The 19,110-nt window shown below is 43.6% G+C and overlaps 1 protein-coding gene across 3 annotated transcripts in view; it reads left to right on the top strand.

Annotated features, from left to right (window-relative positions):
- The window catches only part of cica (capicua transcriptional repressor a), a 39,598-nt gene that overhangs the window by 11,198 nt on the left and 9,290 nt on the right, over positions 1–19,110 (top strand). For 2 of the 3 annotated variants that reach the window (XM_076011304.1, XM_076011305.1), the window contains exons 4-14: positions 4,583–4,714; positions 6,203–6,356; positions 9,936–10,035; positions 10,137–10,319; positions 10,906–11,032; positions 11,581–11,747; positions 13,619–13,730; positions 14,456–14,538; positions 14,876–15,359; positions 17,413–17,555; positions 17,754–17,911. In XM_076011304.1, the coding sequence (XP_075867419.1) occupies positions 4,583–4,714; positions 6,203–6,356; positions 9,936–10,035; positions 10,137–10,319; positions 10,906–11,032; positions 11,581–11,747; positions 13,619–13,730; positions 14,456–14,538; positions 14,876–15,359; positions 17,413–17,555; positions 17,754–17,911 (1,843 nt within the window). The remainder of the gene's footprint in view (positions 1–4,582; positions 4,715–6,202; positions 6,357–9,935; positions 10,036–10,136; positions 10,320–10,905; positions 11,033–11,580; positions 11,748–13,618; positions 13,731–14,455; positions 14,539–14,875; positions 15,360–17,412; positions 17,556–17,753; positions 17,912–19,110) is intronic. The other variant, XM_076011306.1, reaches the window with a different exon arrangement.

The raw sequence follows: 19,110 nt of genomic DNA, 5'->3' as shown, positions 1-19,110 counted from the left end.
CTTTCAGCCACATTTAAGAGGTTTTTCGAAGTTTAGGTGTTTCCATTTTTTATTGCGTTATTTAGGTTTTGCTCAATTCTTGGTGCAATGGAAATGCAGCTACTATGTTGAGTTTTTCTTCAGGCGGTTTTGATAGCAACACTGTTTCTCTCTCTCTCTCGCTCTCTCTCTCTCTCTCCCTCTCTCTCTCTCTCTCTCTCTCTCTGTCTCTCTCTCTCTGAGATGCAACGATAAACAGCGACCCGTGGCATCAGTCGGTCAGTCAGGCTTTTCCTCCCAGACTCGTTGCTCGTTGTGTGACTCAGTTTGTGTAATGTCAGGGTTATTGAGCGCCTGTTTGCGTGAGTGTGCGGGTGGGTGGGGGGGGTGTTGGCCGTTTGATATTTACTCGTGTGCGCGTGTGTGTGAGGGAGATAAGCGGCGCTTCGCACAAACTTTAAAAAAGACATTGACGTGTCTAGACGCGCAAGACTTGAGAGGAAGAGTTACACACACGCAGAGAGTGAGAGGGAGAGAGAGAGAGAGAGAGAGAGAGAGCGAGAGAGAGAGAGAGAGAGAAAGAGCAATAAACGGCTATTTCAGAGTTCCAGACAAACAACAACTCTCAGACAGGGCATCAAGGGCAGTTCCGGCATGATGTGAATGTGTTTCATCACTCCCCGTGCAAGAAGGAGTAATTGTATTGCCGGCGCGTCGTCATGGATACGCCGCTTCCACCGGTAGAATTAGCGCAGCAAAGCGTTGAGTCCTGAGCTGATTATCGGAGCGCGCTTTTTTATTTCCCTCCTCTCACATCCCTCGCACTGCTGCGAAGAGCCACCTGCCTCTGCAGCCGGCCTGGCGTTCTCTCCGCCGCCATACATTTTTTAAAAGTACCTCCGAGCCATAGCGGGCCCCAGAAACAAACACAGGCAAAAGGCAGTAAAGGCCCCACAGCTACAATCTTGTGGCTATATATAGAGCCGCAAGAGTGCAGCTGCGTTAGTAACACAAGTTTCATTATCGCTGCTCTCTCAGATCATCAGCCTTTTAGTGTACAGAGGAAAAAAAGAGCAAACAGATACGGGGTCAGATTAGATGATGGTGTTACAGAAGTTTAGGTCGTGTGTTATTCGCACAAGTGGTTGTATTGTGGAGTCACGGGAGGATTACAGCTGTTCACTCCTCCAGGTGTGATTCTTTCAGTCGCCACTGGAAACAGAAAGAGACTAATGTATTCACCTGCGGACCTCTTGTCCATTTGTCTGCCAAAGATGTTGTTGTTGTCCTTTTGTGCAAAATTGTATTCTTCTTTCTGGCTGTGTAGAAGCTTCGACTGGTGAATTGTGAGTGCGTAATGTATTTGTTTTTTGTTTTTTTTATTCAGTTTCAGTTTTAATCACAGGCAGAGCTGGATATGTAAGGTAGCTCTATATTTCTACCACAGCCGTGGGTGGAAAGTGTGATGACTGTTGATCCCGCACCTCCATAGAGTGACATTCTAATTCTCATGCAGCTCCGCTTGTACGACTGTACGTGCGAGGCTGAAACAGTTGTGAAACTGCAAACATTTCCTGTTGCCCTCTACATATAAATTAGCCTAGATCAAAGTTTCAAGATGAATGGTTTCTCTACAGTCAGTTGATGCCGACTTAAAAAAATGAGATAGTTTGTAAAAATCTGCCTTTCATCTTCATATTGGCGCTGGAAAGTTTCCCAATATTGAAAACATTCTGTGGACAGCAGCAGTAAACACAGGTGAACATTTTGGCTCTCGGTAGCTGCATTTCCAGTGCCCCGAGAATTGCGCAAAACCTAAATATCCCCATAAAAAACTAGTAATGTAAACACCTAAACTTCGAAAAACCTCTCAAATGTCGCTGAAAGGTTTTGATGACGCTCTCACGAGGTGGTTTTTCCAGACGTATCAATATAGACGTATATCGCAAAAGTGTCGTGGAAGAAACATTTTTGGAATATTTTTTACAAGTAATCAAAGAGAAAAATATAACAATTCTTTCAGCAAACAACGTGGAAATGCAGATTTATCGCAAAATGCTTTGTACCTCCAGCCTCCTCAAATTGGGGTCTCGCAGGACGAGATTTCTTCTGTTTTCACGAGAATTGAGGCTTATGTGCTTCACACCATTCAATGGAAATACCTGCAATTGTACTTTGTCGAAATTTTTTAAATATGGCTCTTATTTCGTGAAAAACTGTCATGGAAACACAGCCAGTCATGGTCTTCATGATAAAGTGAACAACATGAAGCGATTGCGTTTCTTCAACACTCTTTTTAAACTATAGTCATATCTAATTGCTGCTTAATCAAACAACAGCAGGCTTTCCGTGTATAAAGGAAGAAAAAAAAATACTTTAAATCAAAACATTTCATTGGTGAAAACCTTGCAGGCGGCAGCAGCATGTGCAGATAGTTGGGTTGTAATTTGCTCAAAGGTCAACGGTCATGTGCACAGGAATCACTACTCTTGCACCAGCAGTGTGTAAAGGACATTATTGGCATTTTCCCTTTTTCCCCTCGTCAGGTCGCTGAACGCTGTATAGATGTCCGCTTTAGATGAGCCGTGTCCGGGGGAAGCTTTGCTATATTTAGATCGCTTTAATACTTTATTCTAAAATTATTAATGGAAACTGAGGTTGGCCATTGCAGGCTGCAGTGGAGTTCAGAGCAGATTTATTTCCAACAGGCCCCATTTGAAGTACTGCAGTAAAGGGAAGGGCTGGTGCTTGATTAGAGGATAGTATAAGGACAAGGCAATCATATAAGCAGAAGATATTCTAGTATTTATTTTCACGAATCACAAATTTTCTACATTAATCATTGAGTATTAGATTGTTTCATTGTTTTTTAAACTTTGTTGTTTTTTTCCGCTCACTGCGACCTGGTGAAATTGTTTCTGCGAACACTATGTTTTACCAGTCGCGACCGTCGTATTGTAAAGGATTCATATTAAATTATGGCTGCACTTAGATGCCCCCCTGATGCAGTCTATAAACAGTCATAAAACATTATGGGTATTATATAATAAATAATAAATCATGTTTATCTAGTGAAAGTTTACAGATAGGACTAATTAATACTTAACGATGCCCTACGCTCAACAATACATTTTCCTTGATAGAGGAGTAAAGGCATGTGGTTGGCTACTAAGAACAAAAGGGAGATTCGGTATAATAACACTAAATTCTGAATAATTAAAATTACATTTATTTCACACCCAGTTCTGAAACTCCCAAAATGTAATTTTCCTCCTTACTAACACACAATGGCAACATTAGAAATGGATTATCCCTATGCTTTTGTTGAACAGTTTAACAAATGTAGTTTGATTATTGTTTAATGTGCTTTTCATGTCAGGTTAGAAGGAGTAGACGTCTCTTTTATGAAAAGTCTGTTCTGAGCTCGGTGTATTAAGATCATAACGTCTTTGTATCTTTGTCGCTTTTGTTTGTGGTTTAAGAGTTGCAATGAAAGCTGCCTGGTTTTACACGACATAGTTCGAGTCAACCAGATTGCGGGCCAGAATTGTGACATGAATGTGTAAGCAGGAACAATGTGCACGAAATAAGATATTGTCAGGTTAGATTCACGCCATCTTCATATGTGGAAAAAAAAAAAATGCCTAGACGGGTCAGATAGGAATCTCAAGCGATGAGTCATTGAAAATGTAATCCACTCATCTCATCCACGGTGATTAAAAGCTCATAGCTTCCTTCTTTCTGCTTCATCTTAACATTCAAACTTAACATTCAATCTTTTTTTAACCTCATTAGTTTGACGATTGAAAATTCAAACCACAGTTGCCTCACCACGTAAGGATTTTCTTTTCTTTTTTTCTTTTTTCTTTTTAAATATGAGCTAAATGTAAGTGGGCACCAATGAAAACAGTACATATGTATCACTTAAGATATCATGTTAAGCAGACCAGTCAACAATGAACTTCACAACCTGTTGTGTTTCACGTTGTGTTGCCACGGTATCATTATTATTAGGATGCAGCTTACAAACACAAATGTTGCTTTGACTTCATAAATTTCTAGCTAAATGCTATGAGTGGCTGCAGTCCAGGCTATTTTTTCCCTTTCTCACTCTGTAAATATCTATTTTTATTTTATTTATTTTTAATGAATGCGATTTTTCTTCTTTCGCACTATATTGTTGCTGTAATTATGCGGATTTCCCCAATGTGGGATTATTTAAGGCTTCTGTCCTATTCTATTCTATTCTATTGTATTCTATTCTATTCCCTGAAGTGTTGAAGCTCGACTGTCAAGAGAACATCAGATCAGATAACATAGGTGGTGCGCTCATCCACAACGAGCAGTACCGAACACACGTTCCCATTCGTTGGTCCCAAGTCCTCGCAGTTTCCGTCAAATCGTCTTTTTTAAAGTAGTACTGAAGCTCGCGGCTGGCGAGCGATCACAAAGGTTCCCATACGCTGCCTGCCAGAGGGCAGAGTGTTACCTTCTGTTTGCAGTCTGTGACACTCAGATGGACCGACTGGATGGTGTCTCACTTTTCTCTCTCTCTCTCTCTCTTTTCGTCTCACTCTCTCGCCCTCCCCTCATGTTCCCACAGTGTGGACCAATGTGGAGCCTCGGTCGGTGCCAGTGTTCCCCTGGCATTCGCTCGTCCCCTTCTTGGAGCCCAGCCAATCAGGAGCGGCCGTCCAGCCTACCGATGGCCAGCAGCTTGTCAATCAAAGCAAAGGTAGCAAAAGGAAGAATTTTCATCTCGGTTGAGCAAGGGAAAAAAAAAGAGGCGCAGTGACGTGTTATTCAACTGTTTGCGTAAATTATATAAGTGCAGCGTGCAGCCTCACAATATGATAAATATAAAAAAAAAATACTATTCAGGCCAGATTTTCTCAAATATCACCAGCCAAAACACTTCAGCACACAGCCAGTAGAAATGTCGGTGGGGCATCCCGCGAGCCAATTCAGCGAGTCCCAAAACAGTTGCGACTGAATTGCAAATCCGCACAGTTGGTGTTCACACCGACGTCGTTCCAGGAACATTGTTGATAACACAATTTAATGACTGGGAAAAACACAGCGAAATTTTATCAGAGACGGATTTTGACTGGTGGGGATGGTCACTTGACAAAGAGATATTTCCCCTCAGGCTGAGCGTCTTTAGTGCGCGTTTACCTTTCTTTTTTGTTTTTCTTCCCAGTGAATCATTTACTACATGAATAATGGATAAGATGTCTCACAGTAACATTCCAGAAATCTTTATCCTACTTAAAACCGAGCACCTTGACTTTTTTTTTAATCCCCCAAGCAATCTTTTATTCGCTTGAATAATTTTTGAATAATTAAACAAGACAGGCAGACCCACACACCTCACTTAGCACAACCTGCCCTTTGTAGGTATGCAAGTGTCATGTAAGATGACTATTAGAAAGGAATGATTTTAAACCAGTGTTCATTTTTTTGACAAAGAATTCTCACAATGGTTATCGTCAACGACCTTTTTCTATTTCTGACTAAAACGAGACGATGACTGAATAAAAATTCTTTCACAATGACAAAGACAACGACGAGGTGTATTGACATTTTCATCAACGCATAAAAAAACAAGACAAAAATGTCAGCCGGAGACAAGATCCAATCGGAGCTCATTTCGTTTTGTGGAAGGATGTGACAATTTCGAAAGTGGTGGGGGGAGTTGGGAAGAAAACCAATCAGAGCGACGTGGTCAGGAAGTTATATAGTGCGTACACACAGATTATCTGGTCAACTAAAATAATTATATCTTGTCAACTAAAACTAGACTAAAACAATTTAGATGATTAAATTGTGACTAAAACTAAGTAACATTTTAGTCAAAAGACTATGACTAAAACTGACTCAAATTTTGTCGTCAAAATTAACACTAACACTAACATAGTTGATTATACATTTACCATGAACTAATTAAAATTCTGATAAATCTTTTATTTTAAGTCAGGGACTCTGCTAAATGGATGAAAACTGGTAAATTTGCTTTGCTTTATGAATTATTGACATTGTAAGCTTTACTTTGAATATATATGCTGCAAAAATCAATTACTATATACCCATATAGTAATAATTACAATGTTGAAATACATTTTCTGTCAAAATTGCATTGTTTCTTGCGCCTGATAATGTATAGATACATTCACTAAACCCAGAGGAAACTGGCATGCCAAAGACTTTGATGGATACTTTCCAGAACCTCGCTTTGGCGTGGCCTTGGTGAGCGACGAGCGGAGCGGCCCTTCAGACCCAGAACGAGGATCGGCGTCATGTCCCGCCCCGACCAATGACAATCCTCCCCCCGACAGGGGCGGGGCAGACAGCGAGACTGAGAGCGATACAGATGATCCGTAAGTAAAAGATTTTGTTGTTCCTCAATTTGATCACAAGATGCCGTGTTTGCAGTTGGAAATCACTGTCATTTCAGCCTGACTGCACGTTTAGAATCACTTCACTTTTCTCCACTGACCGCTCACTGTTTTCTGTGCGTCTGGATATTTGGTGGGGAGATCTTTTGGCTTTTTCTGATGACCCCGTGACTAATGTTGTAGTATTCGAGATTGGTCTTGGTCTCAACACTCTCTAGTCTTGATAATGTCTTGGTCGTGGTTGGTGCGGTCTTGACGTGTTTTTAGTTGTCCGCAACAGACTGGCCACTTCAGCAATCGCGTTGCTAATCAACATAATTGCATCAAATGGTTGCTTTTTGAAAGCTCCGGCACAGCGTCAGAACCCGGCAGGATTGTGCGACAGGAGTCCGGCATAACAGGATGCATTCTTTGACGTGATGGGTTGTGTAATTTCCCGAGTGACGTGACGTCAATCAGCACCCAGAAGTTGCTAAATTCTTCTGTGTATTTTTTGGATGGTGGCTTGCAGGATGTGTGGACTCTAATTAACAAAAAAACAAAACAAAAAAAACTGTCTCTTTCCTGGTTTTGTCTCATCACATCAAGCTGGTGAGAGTTTCATTTTCTCAAGCCAAACCCAGCGCGCCGACTCTTTAAGAAAGTAGAGTGGATGACTGCAGTCTTTTCAAGCAGTGAGGCCTGGAAATTGGTGGCATGACTCCAACTTAATTATGCAGGAAAACCCTCGTTATAGAGAGACATGTGACTACTGTTTAGTCAAAATGGTGTCTAATGCTTGTTTTGTGTGTGTGTGTGTGTGTGCGTGTGTGTGTGTGTGTGTGTGTGTGTGTGTGTGTGTGTGTGTTATACTTTGGTTTCTTCTTTAATCTAATCCCTTCATTTTAAGTTTTAGTAAAAAAAAAAAAAAAAAAAAAAATCCCTACCGTAATACACAGTATATCTATCACAGAAAAATAAACTTTTTTTTTGGCCTTGACTCTTCAAGCTACGAAAGAGGATGAGAAAACATAACAGGAAGGAGATTTTTATTTAAGTTTTCATTTTGAGTTCTAAATTGAAATTCATGAATTTAAAATAAAGTCAACATTTTGTGAAAAAAGTTGACGTAAAAACGACGAAATTCCATGAATAAAGTTGACGTGAAAAAAATAAGAAATTTCGTGAATAAAGTCGAAATTTCATGAATAACGTCGAGGCAAATAAAATGGCAAGTAGACTGGATGGATGGTGGAATAACCCAGTAAACTGCTGAAAACAGGTGTATCCTCAAGGTTCACCCACAGTAATCGGGAAACTGGCGAAAACGGAAGCACTCCACTAGACTTGCACGCAGAGCATTTCGACTTTATTCTCGATATTTTGACTTACTTCACGTTGACATTAGTTGCAAAATTTAAATTTTATTCACGAAATTTCATCTTTTTTACGTCAACTTTATCCTCAAAATTTCGACTTTAACCTCAAAATTTCAACTTTATTCTCGAATTGGAAACATGGGGGGGGGGGATTCTATCTTGATTTTTTTTTCTCTTCTTGTGGCCCTAATCCTCCTCCGTGTCAAGCTGTCCTTTTGAGAACTCTTGCATCTTGTCGTGCATTCAAAATGTTCACCACCACGGTGTGAATCAACGCGTTGCATCAACTTGACTTCCTCTGCGACGCCAGCTATGAATCAATAGAAACCGGGTGCTTTCTGGAGACGCTACGAGGATTGCATAGCTCCGACTTGAGTTTAAACGCCATGGGACGCCGTGCTCAGCCCACCTCTGACTGCGAAATTTGAAGGGAACAAAGGGAAACAAAACAACTTGACTTCCAGCTGCACCGGTGCGTCTGGCGCGAGAGTTGTACAGTCTGTGCTCGCTCGTTCCACTCAGTCTCGAGCCGTGTCTGTCTGTGTTGTCTGGCTGGGTTATTGCTCTTTCAGAGTGACTCAGACAGCCCGCGCGCGGCTGTCTGGCTGATAGTGTGTGTTTGAAATGTTTCAGGGTCACCGCGCTCACAATGGTGGCGCCCTCCGCGCCGAGACGCCACCGCTGAGAGTGCGAGTGGAAAAAAAATACTTCACCAGGGCCCCTCGCTGACAGCTTTGTCTCGCATCCCTCACGGGGAGACAAACGTCTTGATTTGAAAAAAAAAGAAAACGCCACATGAACAAATACACGCCCTCCCCCAACCACCACCATCAACACTGTCCTAAAGTAGAGAAGAATTAAGGTGCTTGTAAATACAAGTGTGTTTGTCAGACAGCATCTTAAAAACTGGGATGAGGCAAAGTGTGACTCTGACTTTTAGCAGATAGATAGATAGATACACAGATAAATGGATAGATAGATAGATAGATAGATAGATAGATAGATAGGAGGATACACAGATAAATGGATAGATAGATAGATAGATAGATAGATAGATAGATAGATAGATAGACTTCATTTATCCCAAATTGAGAATCCGTGCTGTTGCACCACTAAAAACAATACAAAAAGCAAACTATACAGTAACTACAATAATTACAAGAAAAAGTCAAAAAAGAGTCAATCTATATCCAAGAAACAAACAACAGCAGATGTGCAAAAGGCATTCAATGGTGCAGAGGCAGGCTTTATACACCATTAGTGCAATACAAAAGATAGATAGATAGATAGATAGATAGATAGATAGATAGATAGACTCATGATGTAAACAACTTTTGCGAGATACTTGCCAGTTCATAAACTGAAAAATTGGACCGCAGCAGTTGGTTTCAAAGAAGGAACATCTATTTGTCCAGTCATAAGGCCTAATCCAAGTTTAGTCTCAAACACTGTATTACATCATGGATTTGTGTTGCCAGTCGTTTTTTTTTGTTTGTTTGTTTTTTTTTGTTGTTTTTTTTGCTTTTCTCCCGCCTATTGTTGAGACTCGGGGCAGATAATGAGCCGCCAATAGCGTTCTGTCACCCCGGGTCCCTCATTAATGTACCTGATGTTCCCACTGAAAATAAAGCTTTCTGCCACCTACACACACGCACGCATACCTTCCGCCGTCTGTTTTCGCAAATGTCTCTCCTTAATGAAACAACCTTCCTTGACACTGTCATTTCCTCTGTATTTAAACCATACCCCGCAGTATTGGCGTAGTCACGGCCTGACTCTGAGAGGCTGACATCCTCTGTGATCTCACACTGTTTTCAGAGCCGCTCCGCTAAACTGTTGTGCGCAAGTTTTGAAACACTCTCCCTGCAGGTTGAGCCAAGAAAGCATCTTTTGCCGGCACTCGGCGATGCAGTTTGTGCTTTATGTGTCATTCAAAAGTGGCTCCAAATTACTGAAACCTTCGAATAAGCCCGTTGTTGAGTTCTGAATCGTGCTGTTCAGCTTATTTATTTTCTCTTGACTACAAACCATGTATAATTTCTCTTTGGATTCCCGTCTTATGTAGCTACAAAGTTTAAAGAACTGAATTTAGTTCATTCTGTCTGTTCTTACAAATGATCTCGTTGGTTCTTTTATCTCAGACATAGATCTCTTAACTTGTGTAACCTCTGCTTATTTCCCCCGACTGTTTTGTCTTTGTCAGCTTCTCTCCGGGCGTGGCCAACGATCCGGCACCCTCCTCTGGCCCAATGAAGAGGCGCACTCAGTCCCTGAGTGCCTTACCAAAGGATGGAGACAGGAAGGTCAGTTGACTCAGTTAAAAAAAAGAAAAAGAAAAGAGTGCACACCTTGAGAAACTTGCTGCAAAATATGTAAACTGCCCTCATTTCAAACCTCACCTCAGCGGGAGAAAGACCACATCCGCCGTCCCATGAATGCATTCATGATCTTCAGCAAACGCCACCGTGCTCTGGTGCACCAGCGCCACCCCAACCAGGACAATCGGACGGTCAGCAAGATCCTGGGGGAGTGGTGGTACGCTCTGGGCCCCAACGAGAAGCAGCAGTACCACGACTTGGCCTTCCAGGTAAGCATCTGTCAGTGCAGCTTGCTAATTGGCAGTGTTGTCCAGTCCCAGTTTTGGTTGTGTGTTGTTTTTTTGTTTTTGTTTTTAACATTGCACAGCTCTTGGGTGAATTGTGAATATGAATTTCATGTACATGCAGTTCAATGTCACAAAGTCAATCGCCGATATTAACTGTCATGTAATAAACAAGTAGACCGAGTGGTTGCTGCATGCATGTTGCTGCGTTTGTGCAAATCCCAGTCTAAGCCCTGCAATTACACAATGATCCCCCCGGCCTTTGTGTATTTTAATTTTGCTTCCTGACTCACTGATGTAATCAGATATTAAATATTTTTTTTTACTTCAGTTAATTCCATGGTCTTAAATCAAACAGGCCTCCATTACACCTTTTAGTAGCTCATGCATTGACTTATTTCTTTACATTTTGTCAAGAGACGTTTCTCGCCAGAGCTTTTAAATCTTTTCCTTAAGACCTCCTGATTCACCAACAGTAATAACATTTTTGCCTCGCTTATACCGACAACAACCTTGGTGGTGTTGAGAAAAATTAAAGGACTTTTCGGGGGGGGTGGTTTTGTCTCTGCAGGTGAAAGAGGCCCATTTCAGAGCTCACCCAGACTGGAAGTGGTGCAACAAGGACCGGAGGAAATCGCTGTCGGACGGCCGGGGGATGCCGAAGGAGCAGAGGGAGAGAAGCATGTCAGAGAGCATCGGTGCGTCTGCATGCAGTCAAGTGTACTCATTATCATTGAGCATTAGCACATCCCAGCCGGCGTACAAAAACTCTTTTTGTGTGGTTCACTCCCCGTCATGACTCTACGTGCATTCTGTAATATTAGACCACTTAAATATTTACATATTATATTATATTGTATTATGTTATATCATATTGTATTTTTGAGCAAACTGTTTTTGGACACACCCTATGAATTGAATGTCTTTTCTTTCATTCTCATGACTATTGACATTGCACTTTCTCACTGAAGGCATCAAAACTACGCAAGGACACACATGGAATTATAAATGCTATATAAAAAGCATAATTAGTGTTCTTTAACACGTTTTCCTTTGCTGCGCAATGACACACATCTTGCTGATATATTTGATGTCTTCAGTGTCTATCTGCAGTGTAGAAAGTTGTAAAGATTAAAGAAAAAAAATGCATGAGAAGGTTTGTCCAAACTTTTAAGTGGTAGTGTATATATATAGTTTCATAGATATATATATATTTTTTATTCCTATTTTCTCTCATCTTCTTCAGATTCCAGCGGGGAGTCTCAAGCACCCGAGGGAAAGGGAGGAAGCTCAGGCTGGCCGGGGGGATCAGAGCGCCGAGGTGGGCTGGGGCAACACCCCCGTCCTCGAGCCTTTTCCCAGAGTGCCGTACACACCCTGGAGCAGCGGGAGAGGGAGCGAGACCTGGAGAGGGTAGGAGGTTGTTAATCTGTACCTTTGAGGCAGCAAACACACTCTGGGGATCTAAGAATGCGAAGGCAAGCGTTCCGCAGCTCCAGCGAGCTCCTTCATTTGAGTTGTGAGTTTTAAGCTCACAACTTCTAAACATTCAGAAAACATAAACAAAGCGACTGAAGTCATTGGTCTAAAAAAAGCAGGCCACTGCCGTGCTGGCGCTTACGCACAAACTCGTGTGTGTGTGTGTGTGTGTGTGTGTGTGTGTGTGTGTGTGTGTGTGTGTGTGTGTTTGCGGACTGCGGAAGTGCGTTGCTCACGGTGCAGAGCACGCCTTTTGAGCTCCACCACTAAAAGCAGGCTGCTCAGAAAGCGTCCAAATGGGCTGTCTTTGTTCTTTGCGTGAGGGCTTGAGCTCCTGGTGCTGAAAAACCCACCGAACGCTCAGAGGGGAGCTCAGCCTCCAACTTCAAAGGTTTCACTTTCGACTTTTTTTTTAATGCCTTTGAAGGTGTGAGACTGTGGTGTTTGCTTCTTCGGTGCTAATCGCAGGGGGACAGGCCTGCGTGTGAGCTCTTTTGTTTTAAAGGAGCCCGTATGTCTATGCACGCTTTGATAATAGCGGCGTCAGTTGCGTGTAGAGCGTTGTTAGGCATCCAAGTTGCATCCTTTGCAAGTCTGTACGTCTGTGTGTAGAGGTTACGGTTAAAAAGGAAATATTTAATGATATTACTGATAGATAAACTTCCCACACGTTTCATGAAAGTGTTTTTACGATGCTGCGTTCCAGGAGAGTCAGACTGGAGAGCTTGACGTTCAAACACCTGCCAACAGAAGTACCTCAACATCTTAACAAACAAATTTAGTAGCAACTCATCATGGGACCTTTGTGGGCCGGAATGACACACAAATGTGCAGTGTTGCTTGGGAATGTTCCATTTTATCAAAACGTCCTGCACTCCACTGTCGAGTTGGGAATGAGCCATCAGATTATTTTCACGTTCAAAGTGGTCCTATTATGACCTTTTCCACATTTAATCAATTATTATTGGTGGTCTGTTTCCAACAATTAACAGTTTGGTCAAACACTTTCTCTACAGGTCTTCTAAAAACAGGCTGTTTCAGCTCTCAATACCACTCCCCAACCTGCTCCATTTGTGGCTCCGCCTTGGAACAGCTTGTGGCCTTTGTGATTGGCCAGCTGCTCCTCCTGTTTTACTTTTTATTGCTTTTCTTCTGGGCCAGTGGACTGGAGTATTGAGGCAGGAAACCTAAATGACAAAAATGCTAGCGAACTTCTACTGGCACGACTCCCAGCCAACCTTAACATGGACCTTGCGAGGCTTTGTGTTCTAAAGAAATTCGAGGCAGCAGTTTAACTCTGTCGTTTATCCACATCATCTTTTCACCAGCGACCTTTCTGTCTATTCTGTGGCGCTCATGTTTTTAGTGAGCTACTGCTGCTTTAAACAGGGCGCGCTTCAGGAGTTCTTCTCCTTCTTCTTCTTCCATATTCAGGGAGTGAACTTGCGACACCACACCAGGCCTGTCATAGGTACTACATTGTTTTCAGTCGTTTCCAGCGTCTCCGTGTAAACAGGGATATTTTTTTTGAAGGCGGCTTCGTCTAAGCGCGTTTCTGTTTTCGAGAGTGTTTTTGAAAATGTGCAAATATTGTTTCAAAAAAAATATGTCTCTGTGTAAACAGTGGCATGACGGTAACAAAAAAAGACATGCGAAAGGGCTGAAAAAGTCAGAAAATAATGTGATGTTGGAAACTGTTCAGCAATAGAACAGCGTTTTTAGTACACTTCGAAAAAAAATGGATTCGTATAAAAAGGTGACTAAAAAAAGCAATTTTGACACGCCTCTCTCTCCTACTGTGTCAGGACGACGGGACCGGTTTGTTTCACCAGCGACCTGTGCCTGGAAGCGAGGACGTGACCAGCGATGAAGAGCGCATGGTCATCTGCGAGGAGGAGGGCGACGATGACGTCATGGGTGAGCTGGATGTTACCTTCTGAGTGGTGGCAGCGGTTGTTTTAGCGAGGCTTGTTGCGTAACCAGACACTCATAATTACAGCTTCCCAAAATGATCAGTGTGTTTTTTTTTGCCCAAAAATAAACTGTTAGCACAACACTCAAAGGTAAAAAAAAAAAAAAAAAAAGAATGTGGAGCTGAATCATCTGGCCTGACCCTCCACTGTTGATTGCTCGATATTTACATATGGTCACACAGCGGAGGAGTGCCGGATAGTGTATTTATATCACAGGAGAGGTACAGGGAAAAACAGGTTTTACTAAAATATGGTTAATATAGTGTTTTACTATTATACAGTTGTATATAGTTGGGAGATATATACATTATTATATTTTTTGTGTTATTGTTTTAAGCTGCTAAATATCGATAAGCCAGCTGAAACTGTACTGGGGTGTGTTTGTGCTGCCATAACATGCAAAGGAAGTCAAGAAACTAGTTTAGTGTGTCATGAAACCGAAGTATTATCCAAGCATGGATCTACTGCAGATATGAAAATATACACGTTTAAATGTGTAGACTACTGCAGTGGCCATGTGACTCGATTTAATCTGTTAAATAATTGGCTGAAGGCATCCATATTTTCAGATGGAAATGTTCATTTCAAATTATATGACTTTACTTCCAGTTGAAAGCTTGCTTTCTGCTCTGTATTTGCCCACATTGGACGCCCGCATTCCTCCCTCAGAAGATTCCTGTCCCGAAGGCTCCATCGACCTCAAGTGCAAAGAGAGAGTGACCGACAGCGACGAGGACGAACCAGACGGACAGGTAGCTGGAATGAACCACAACAGTCAACCTAATCAAGAGGTTGCACTGAGTGACTTTGTCTGCTTCTTTGATTGTTCTGCACTGAATGTTCAGAAAAATATTGATAACTCGCAATTCCTTTATTTTCATTCTCCGGTTTTTTAATTTGTTTTCCCTACAAACACGGAAATGAGACCTTCGTCGTCTTTTGAAGAGATTCTCTCCTCAGTCTGATTGATTCACTGATCCTCCAGAGTTCCCGTCGGCCGAGAAAGTTGCTCGTTCCCCGAAGAAGAGCACTCGCGCCTGTTCCCCCTCCCCGCCTTTTGATCTCTCCCTCCATCTCTCTTCCCTCCAGCGTGGCTTCCAGCCAGCGGCTCGCTCCTCCCTCCCCTCTTCATCTCCCTCCGGCCCGCACTGCACATCCACGCCAGCGAAAGGAACCGACGGAGGAGGAGAAGAAGTAGGCGGCGGCGGCGGCGGCGGCGATGACTCCGAGAGGAAGAGGAGGAGAGCCGGCGACGATGGGGAGGGGCTCGGTGAAAGTGCAGCGGGTGTGCTCTCCGTCTCCCCCGTCACCGTGATGGCCGCGGCCCCCGGCGCCCCGGGCGCCCCCCTCACCCTGGTCCAGCCGGCTCTGACCCAGGTCCTCGGCGCCGTCCGCATGGCTCCCACCGTGGTGACCAACGTGGTGCGGCCCGTCGCCAGCATGCCTGTGCCCATCGCCAGCAAGCCGCTGGAGGGCGCCGTCGCCCTCAGCTCCCTGGCCCAGGACGCCAAGGCCACCCTCCTCATCGGTGGAGGAGGAGGAGTAGCGCAGCAGCTGCCCATGGCGGCGGGAGGTGGGTACCTGACCTCCCTAGTCGTCCTCTCCCCCGGCCCGGTCCATGTGGCACCTCCTGGTGGCAGTGACTGGTCACTGACCTGCTGCTGTGGAGTCTGGTTTGCCAGCATTTCTTTGAGAGTCTCTGTTGGGGCAACTTCAGCTCAGGAGGCAGAGCGGGTTGTCCAATAACCGAAAGGTTGGCGGTTCAAATCCCGCTCCATCCCAGTTTGTCGTTGTGTCCTTGGGCAAGACACTTTACCCGCATTGCCTCGTACGAATGTGAGTGGATGTTTGGTTGTTGGAGGCACAGATTGGCTGCCACGCTGCCATCAGTCTGCCCCAGGGGCAGCTGTCTTACTGTAAACAATCCTTTGACCATAAAACAGAGTCAGGTATGCGAGATCAGGGCAATAAAACAGAACACAAACATGAAGAATGCGGGAAGAAGCAGAAACACACATCTGAAAGATCCATCAGATGCTTCAGAACCAGGAGATCAGAGACTGGATGAAACAGTGAGCATTCACATAAGACTTATGTTAAAATGGATAAAATCAAATTCCTGTGACACACACACTCACACACGCCCGTCTTTCAACCCCGACTCCGCCCCACCGCAACCGACACCTCTTACACAGTAGCAGAGTCCAGAAATGTGGCCTTGGTTGACCACAGGGTTGAATTGTTACTGCAGTTGTTTGGATTTATGAAAAGTTTTCAGTGCAACTTTATAACAGTCAGCAACTAGGAATCAGTTCGATGGTTCTCAACTGGTGGAGTCCCAGGACCCACGTTGTTTTCCTAATAATGAAGTCGTGACCCAAATTTATTCCACCAAATTAAAAACACGAGCCCGCTTTCTATCATGTCTGGTAAATAAATTATTGAAATTACTGAATTGAATTGTGTAATTCAAAATGAATGCCCAACATTTTCTCTAGAAATATATATATTTTAAAATCCTTCTATTAAGAAAAATAAAGTGAAACTGCCCAGGATGTTGTGACACAGTTTTGGTTCACGACCCACAAGTTGAGAAATGCTGAATTAGAGAACAGGAAATGTTCAACAATGTTAATACTGATATGTCAGCTTGTTGCTACTGCCCTGGGCTCAGGGTTTGGGTCACATCAAAGTGTCTCGTTTCCGCAAAGAACAAAATCCAGGCCGATCATCAAGTCAGAAATATGTTGTTTTTTTTTAAAAAAAGATACTGTACATTAATCTACAACAATGTGATTTGAGAGGCTATATTGTGGAAGTCAAAGGCATTTTGTCAAATTAGCCCAAATAAATTACATGAATAGTAAAAGTAGCAAGACACCTGGCTGTGATCCACACAAGTGAAAAGCCAATCCATCTACTTTTTGGTGTCCTGTGTCCTCCTGGACTTACCCGGGTTCACAATAGTATACATAAATAAATAAAATCCAAATTACAAAGCACAATTCAGCTATGTGCAGTTAAAAAGCCAGGCCAGTAGAGTACAGCAGCTAAGTATTTAAACGAAGAGTACTCTTCAGTAAACGATAGAGCCCTCGGTCGGTCCCGGCGCCAGAGGCGAAACAGAGAGCAACAGTTGGCTGACGGCGAAAGGAAAGTCAGTTTGTTTTCACTGGTCCGATGAGAACCGGCTGTCTTTCCCAGCTCTCTCTTTTTTCCTTCGCGCTGCCGCTGAATTATTCAACCGTCTCCACGTCGGGAACTTAAAATAGCGTTGATTGAAAATTGCACAAACGGGGAGACGAGCGAGTGACCGTGGAAAAGCATTGTTCCCATTGTAACGGTCGCCGCCCACCCGAGCCTTCATCACAGTCTATTCACGAGAGTCAGACGCAGCAAAACGCTGTTGCAGCTTGTTTGGAAGAGAGCGAGTGCACTCTTCTTTCCACCGGAGAGTCTCCTCTCTGTCTCAGTGTGTCTCCGCCCACCCGTCACTCCTCCTCCTCTGTCCCCACCTCCCTTCTACGGGCTCCATCCATCTGTTTCTCACGCTGAGTATTTAAACCCTCTCTCTCTCTCTCTCTCTCTCTCTCTCTCTCTCTCTCTCTCCCGCTCTCACTCATTAGTCCAAACGCAGTCGCCCATCTTACAGAGCAAGATGTTGGTTCCCATGGCAACAGTGAGAACAGGTTCTACTCCTCCTCATCCCTCCATATCCCTGGTCGCTCCGCCTCTTCCCGTGCAGAACAGTCCCGTGACGGCAAACAAGGTAAGGAGTGGCGACGCCGCGGCTCCACTTGTTGTCAACAAATTCCCGTTTTTCCCGACGAGGGTTCGCTCGCGAGACGGCTTGCGATGAAAGCTCGTGCATGTCGACTGAGCGGAGAAGTCGGAACGGGTCTTGGAGATGTTGGAGATGAAGATGAAAACTTGAAATGATTTTTTTTCCCCCTCTGTGTTCCTCAAGATCATTCAGATCGCACCCATGCCTGTGGTCCAGCACACCCTGCACCCTAACGGGACAGCGATGCACCCTGGCAGTCCCTATCCCGTCTCCATGGCCACAGTGATGACTCCTGGTGCTCAGCCTCCTCAGACCGTCATCCTGACCTCACCGCACACCAGGTCACTCACGCAGGCCCAAGAAAGCCATTCACCCGCGCACTAGTGTTCTTCTCCCCCAGCGTCTCAGCTGGTCAGGGATGAGCAACAAGGCCACAATGTTAACTGAGACTTAGACTTTGTTTATTGTCATCGCAAGAGGAAACACTGCAGTGATTTCTACAATATGCAATGAAATGCAAGAAAAATACAATGAAATGTCGTTGCTCAGCTCCGGAGTACCGACTTTTTGTTGTATCAGAAATCACTGCTGCGTTTCCTTTTGCAATGACAAGTCTAAGTCTAAGGGTGAATTCCAATTCCTCCCTTAACCCTCAATCTCAACCCTCAATCTCAAAAATGCACGCTCCTGCGAGGTACAAGTGCTGTCCCGATTCTAAGAACGTCAAGTTGAGGGACGAGTTTAAGGGCTGTATCGCCCTCAATATTGAGATTCTCCGGCACCACCCTTGGCAGTAAGGGCTACCCAGAAGGCATTGCGTATTTTCGCCAAGACATCTTCGAAAAAAAAGATGGCGATGTAAAAGCGAGCTACAAATGGAAGTATTTTCTTAGTTAATAAAGATATAAATATTACGAAACCATTTTATTGTCTTGGTTTAAGACTTTTTTTTATGGATTATTGACATCGTTGTTGCGTAACATTTTTTTTTTTTACTTTACGAGGTTTGTCAACCGGACCGGCGGTCCCGGCTTCACATTACTTGTATACCTCGTTGTGAAGCGACGGAGGACTTCTTCCTTTTTTGCCCTCTTTCACTTTTTCTCCTTCTTCTTCGTCGTCGTCGTCTTCTTGACAGACTGGACGTAGCTTTGGCGTAAGGCCGCCCCCCGCAGTCTGAAGACGTAACTGCACTTAAGGGGTGTCCCATTTCTAAGCCCTTACACTTATTTTTGAGGGCCAAGATCGAGGGCCAAAGATTGAGGGTTAAGGGCGAGGGTCGAGATTGAGGAGTTAAGGGAGGAATTGGAATTGGCCCTAAGTCAACATCATGGCCTTGTTAAAACCGAAATCCAATGGCTCAAGATAATCCCTGACCAACTTTACCGAATGAGAATGAACTGAGATTTTATTTTATTTTATTTTTTTAAGTCACGCTTGAACCAAGGCACTGTCTGTAAAATGAAGTTGTGTCAAATGTTGATGTGAGTAAGTACATTTTTATTTTAATTGAGAAAATTGAGAAAATAAACAGAAATTT

Source organism: Nelusetta ayraudi, unplaced genomic scaffold (assembly GCF_046127955.1).
Source record: "Nelusetta ayraudi isolate G7.1 ecotype Tasmania unplaced genomic scaffold, CSIRO-AGI_Nayr_v1 ptg000135l, whole genome shotgun sequence".
NCBI lineage: Eukaryota > Metazoa > Chordata > Actinopteri > Tetraodontiformes > Monacanthidae > Nelusetta > Nelusetta ayraudi.
Note: the sequence above shows the minus strand (reverse complement) of the source record. Positions and strands in the feature narration are given on the sequence as shown.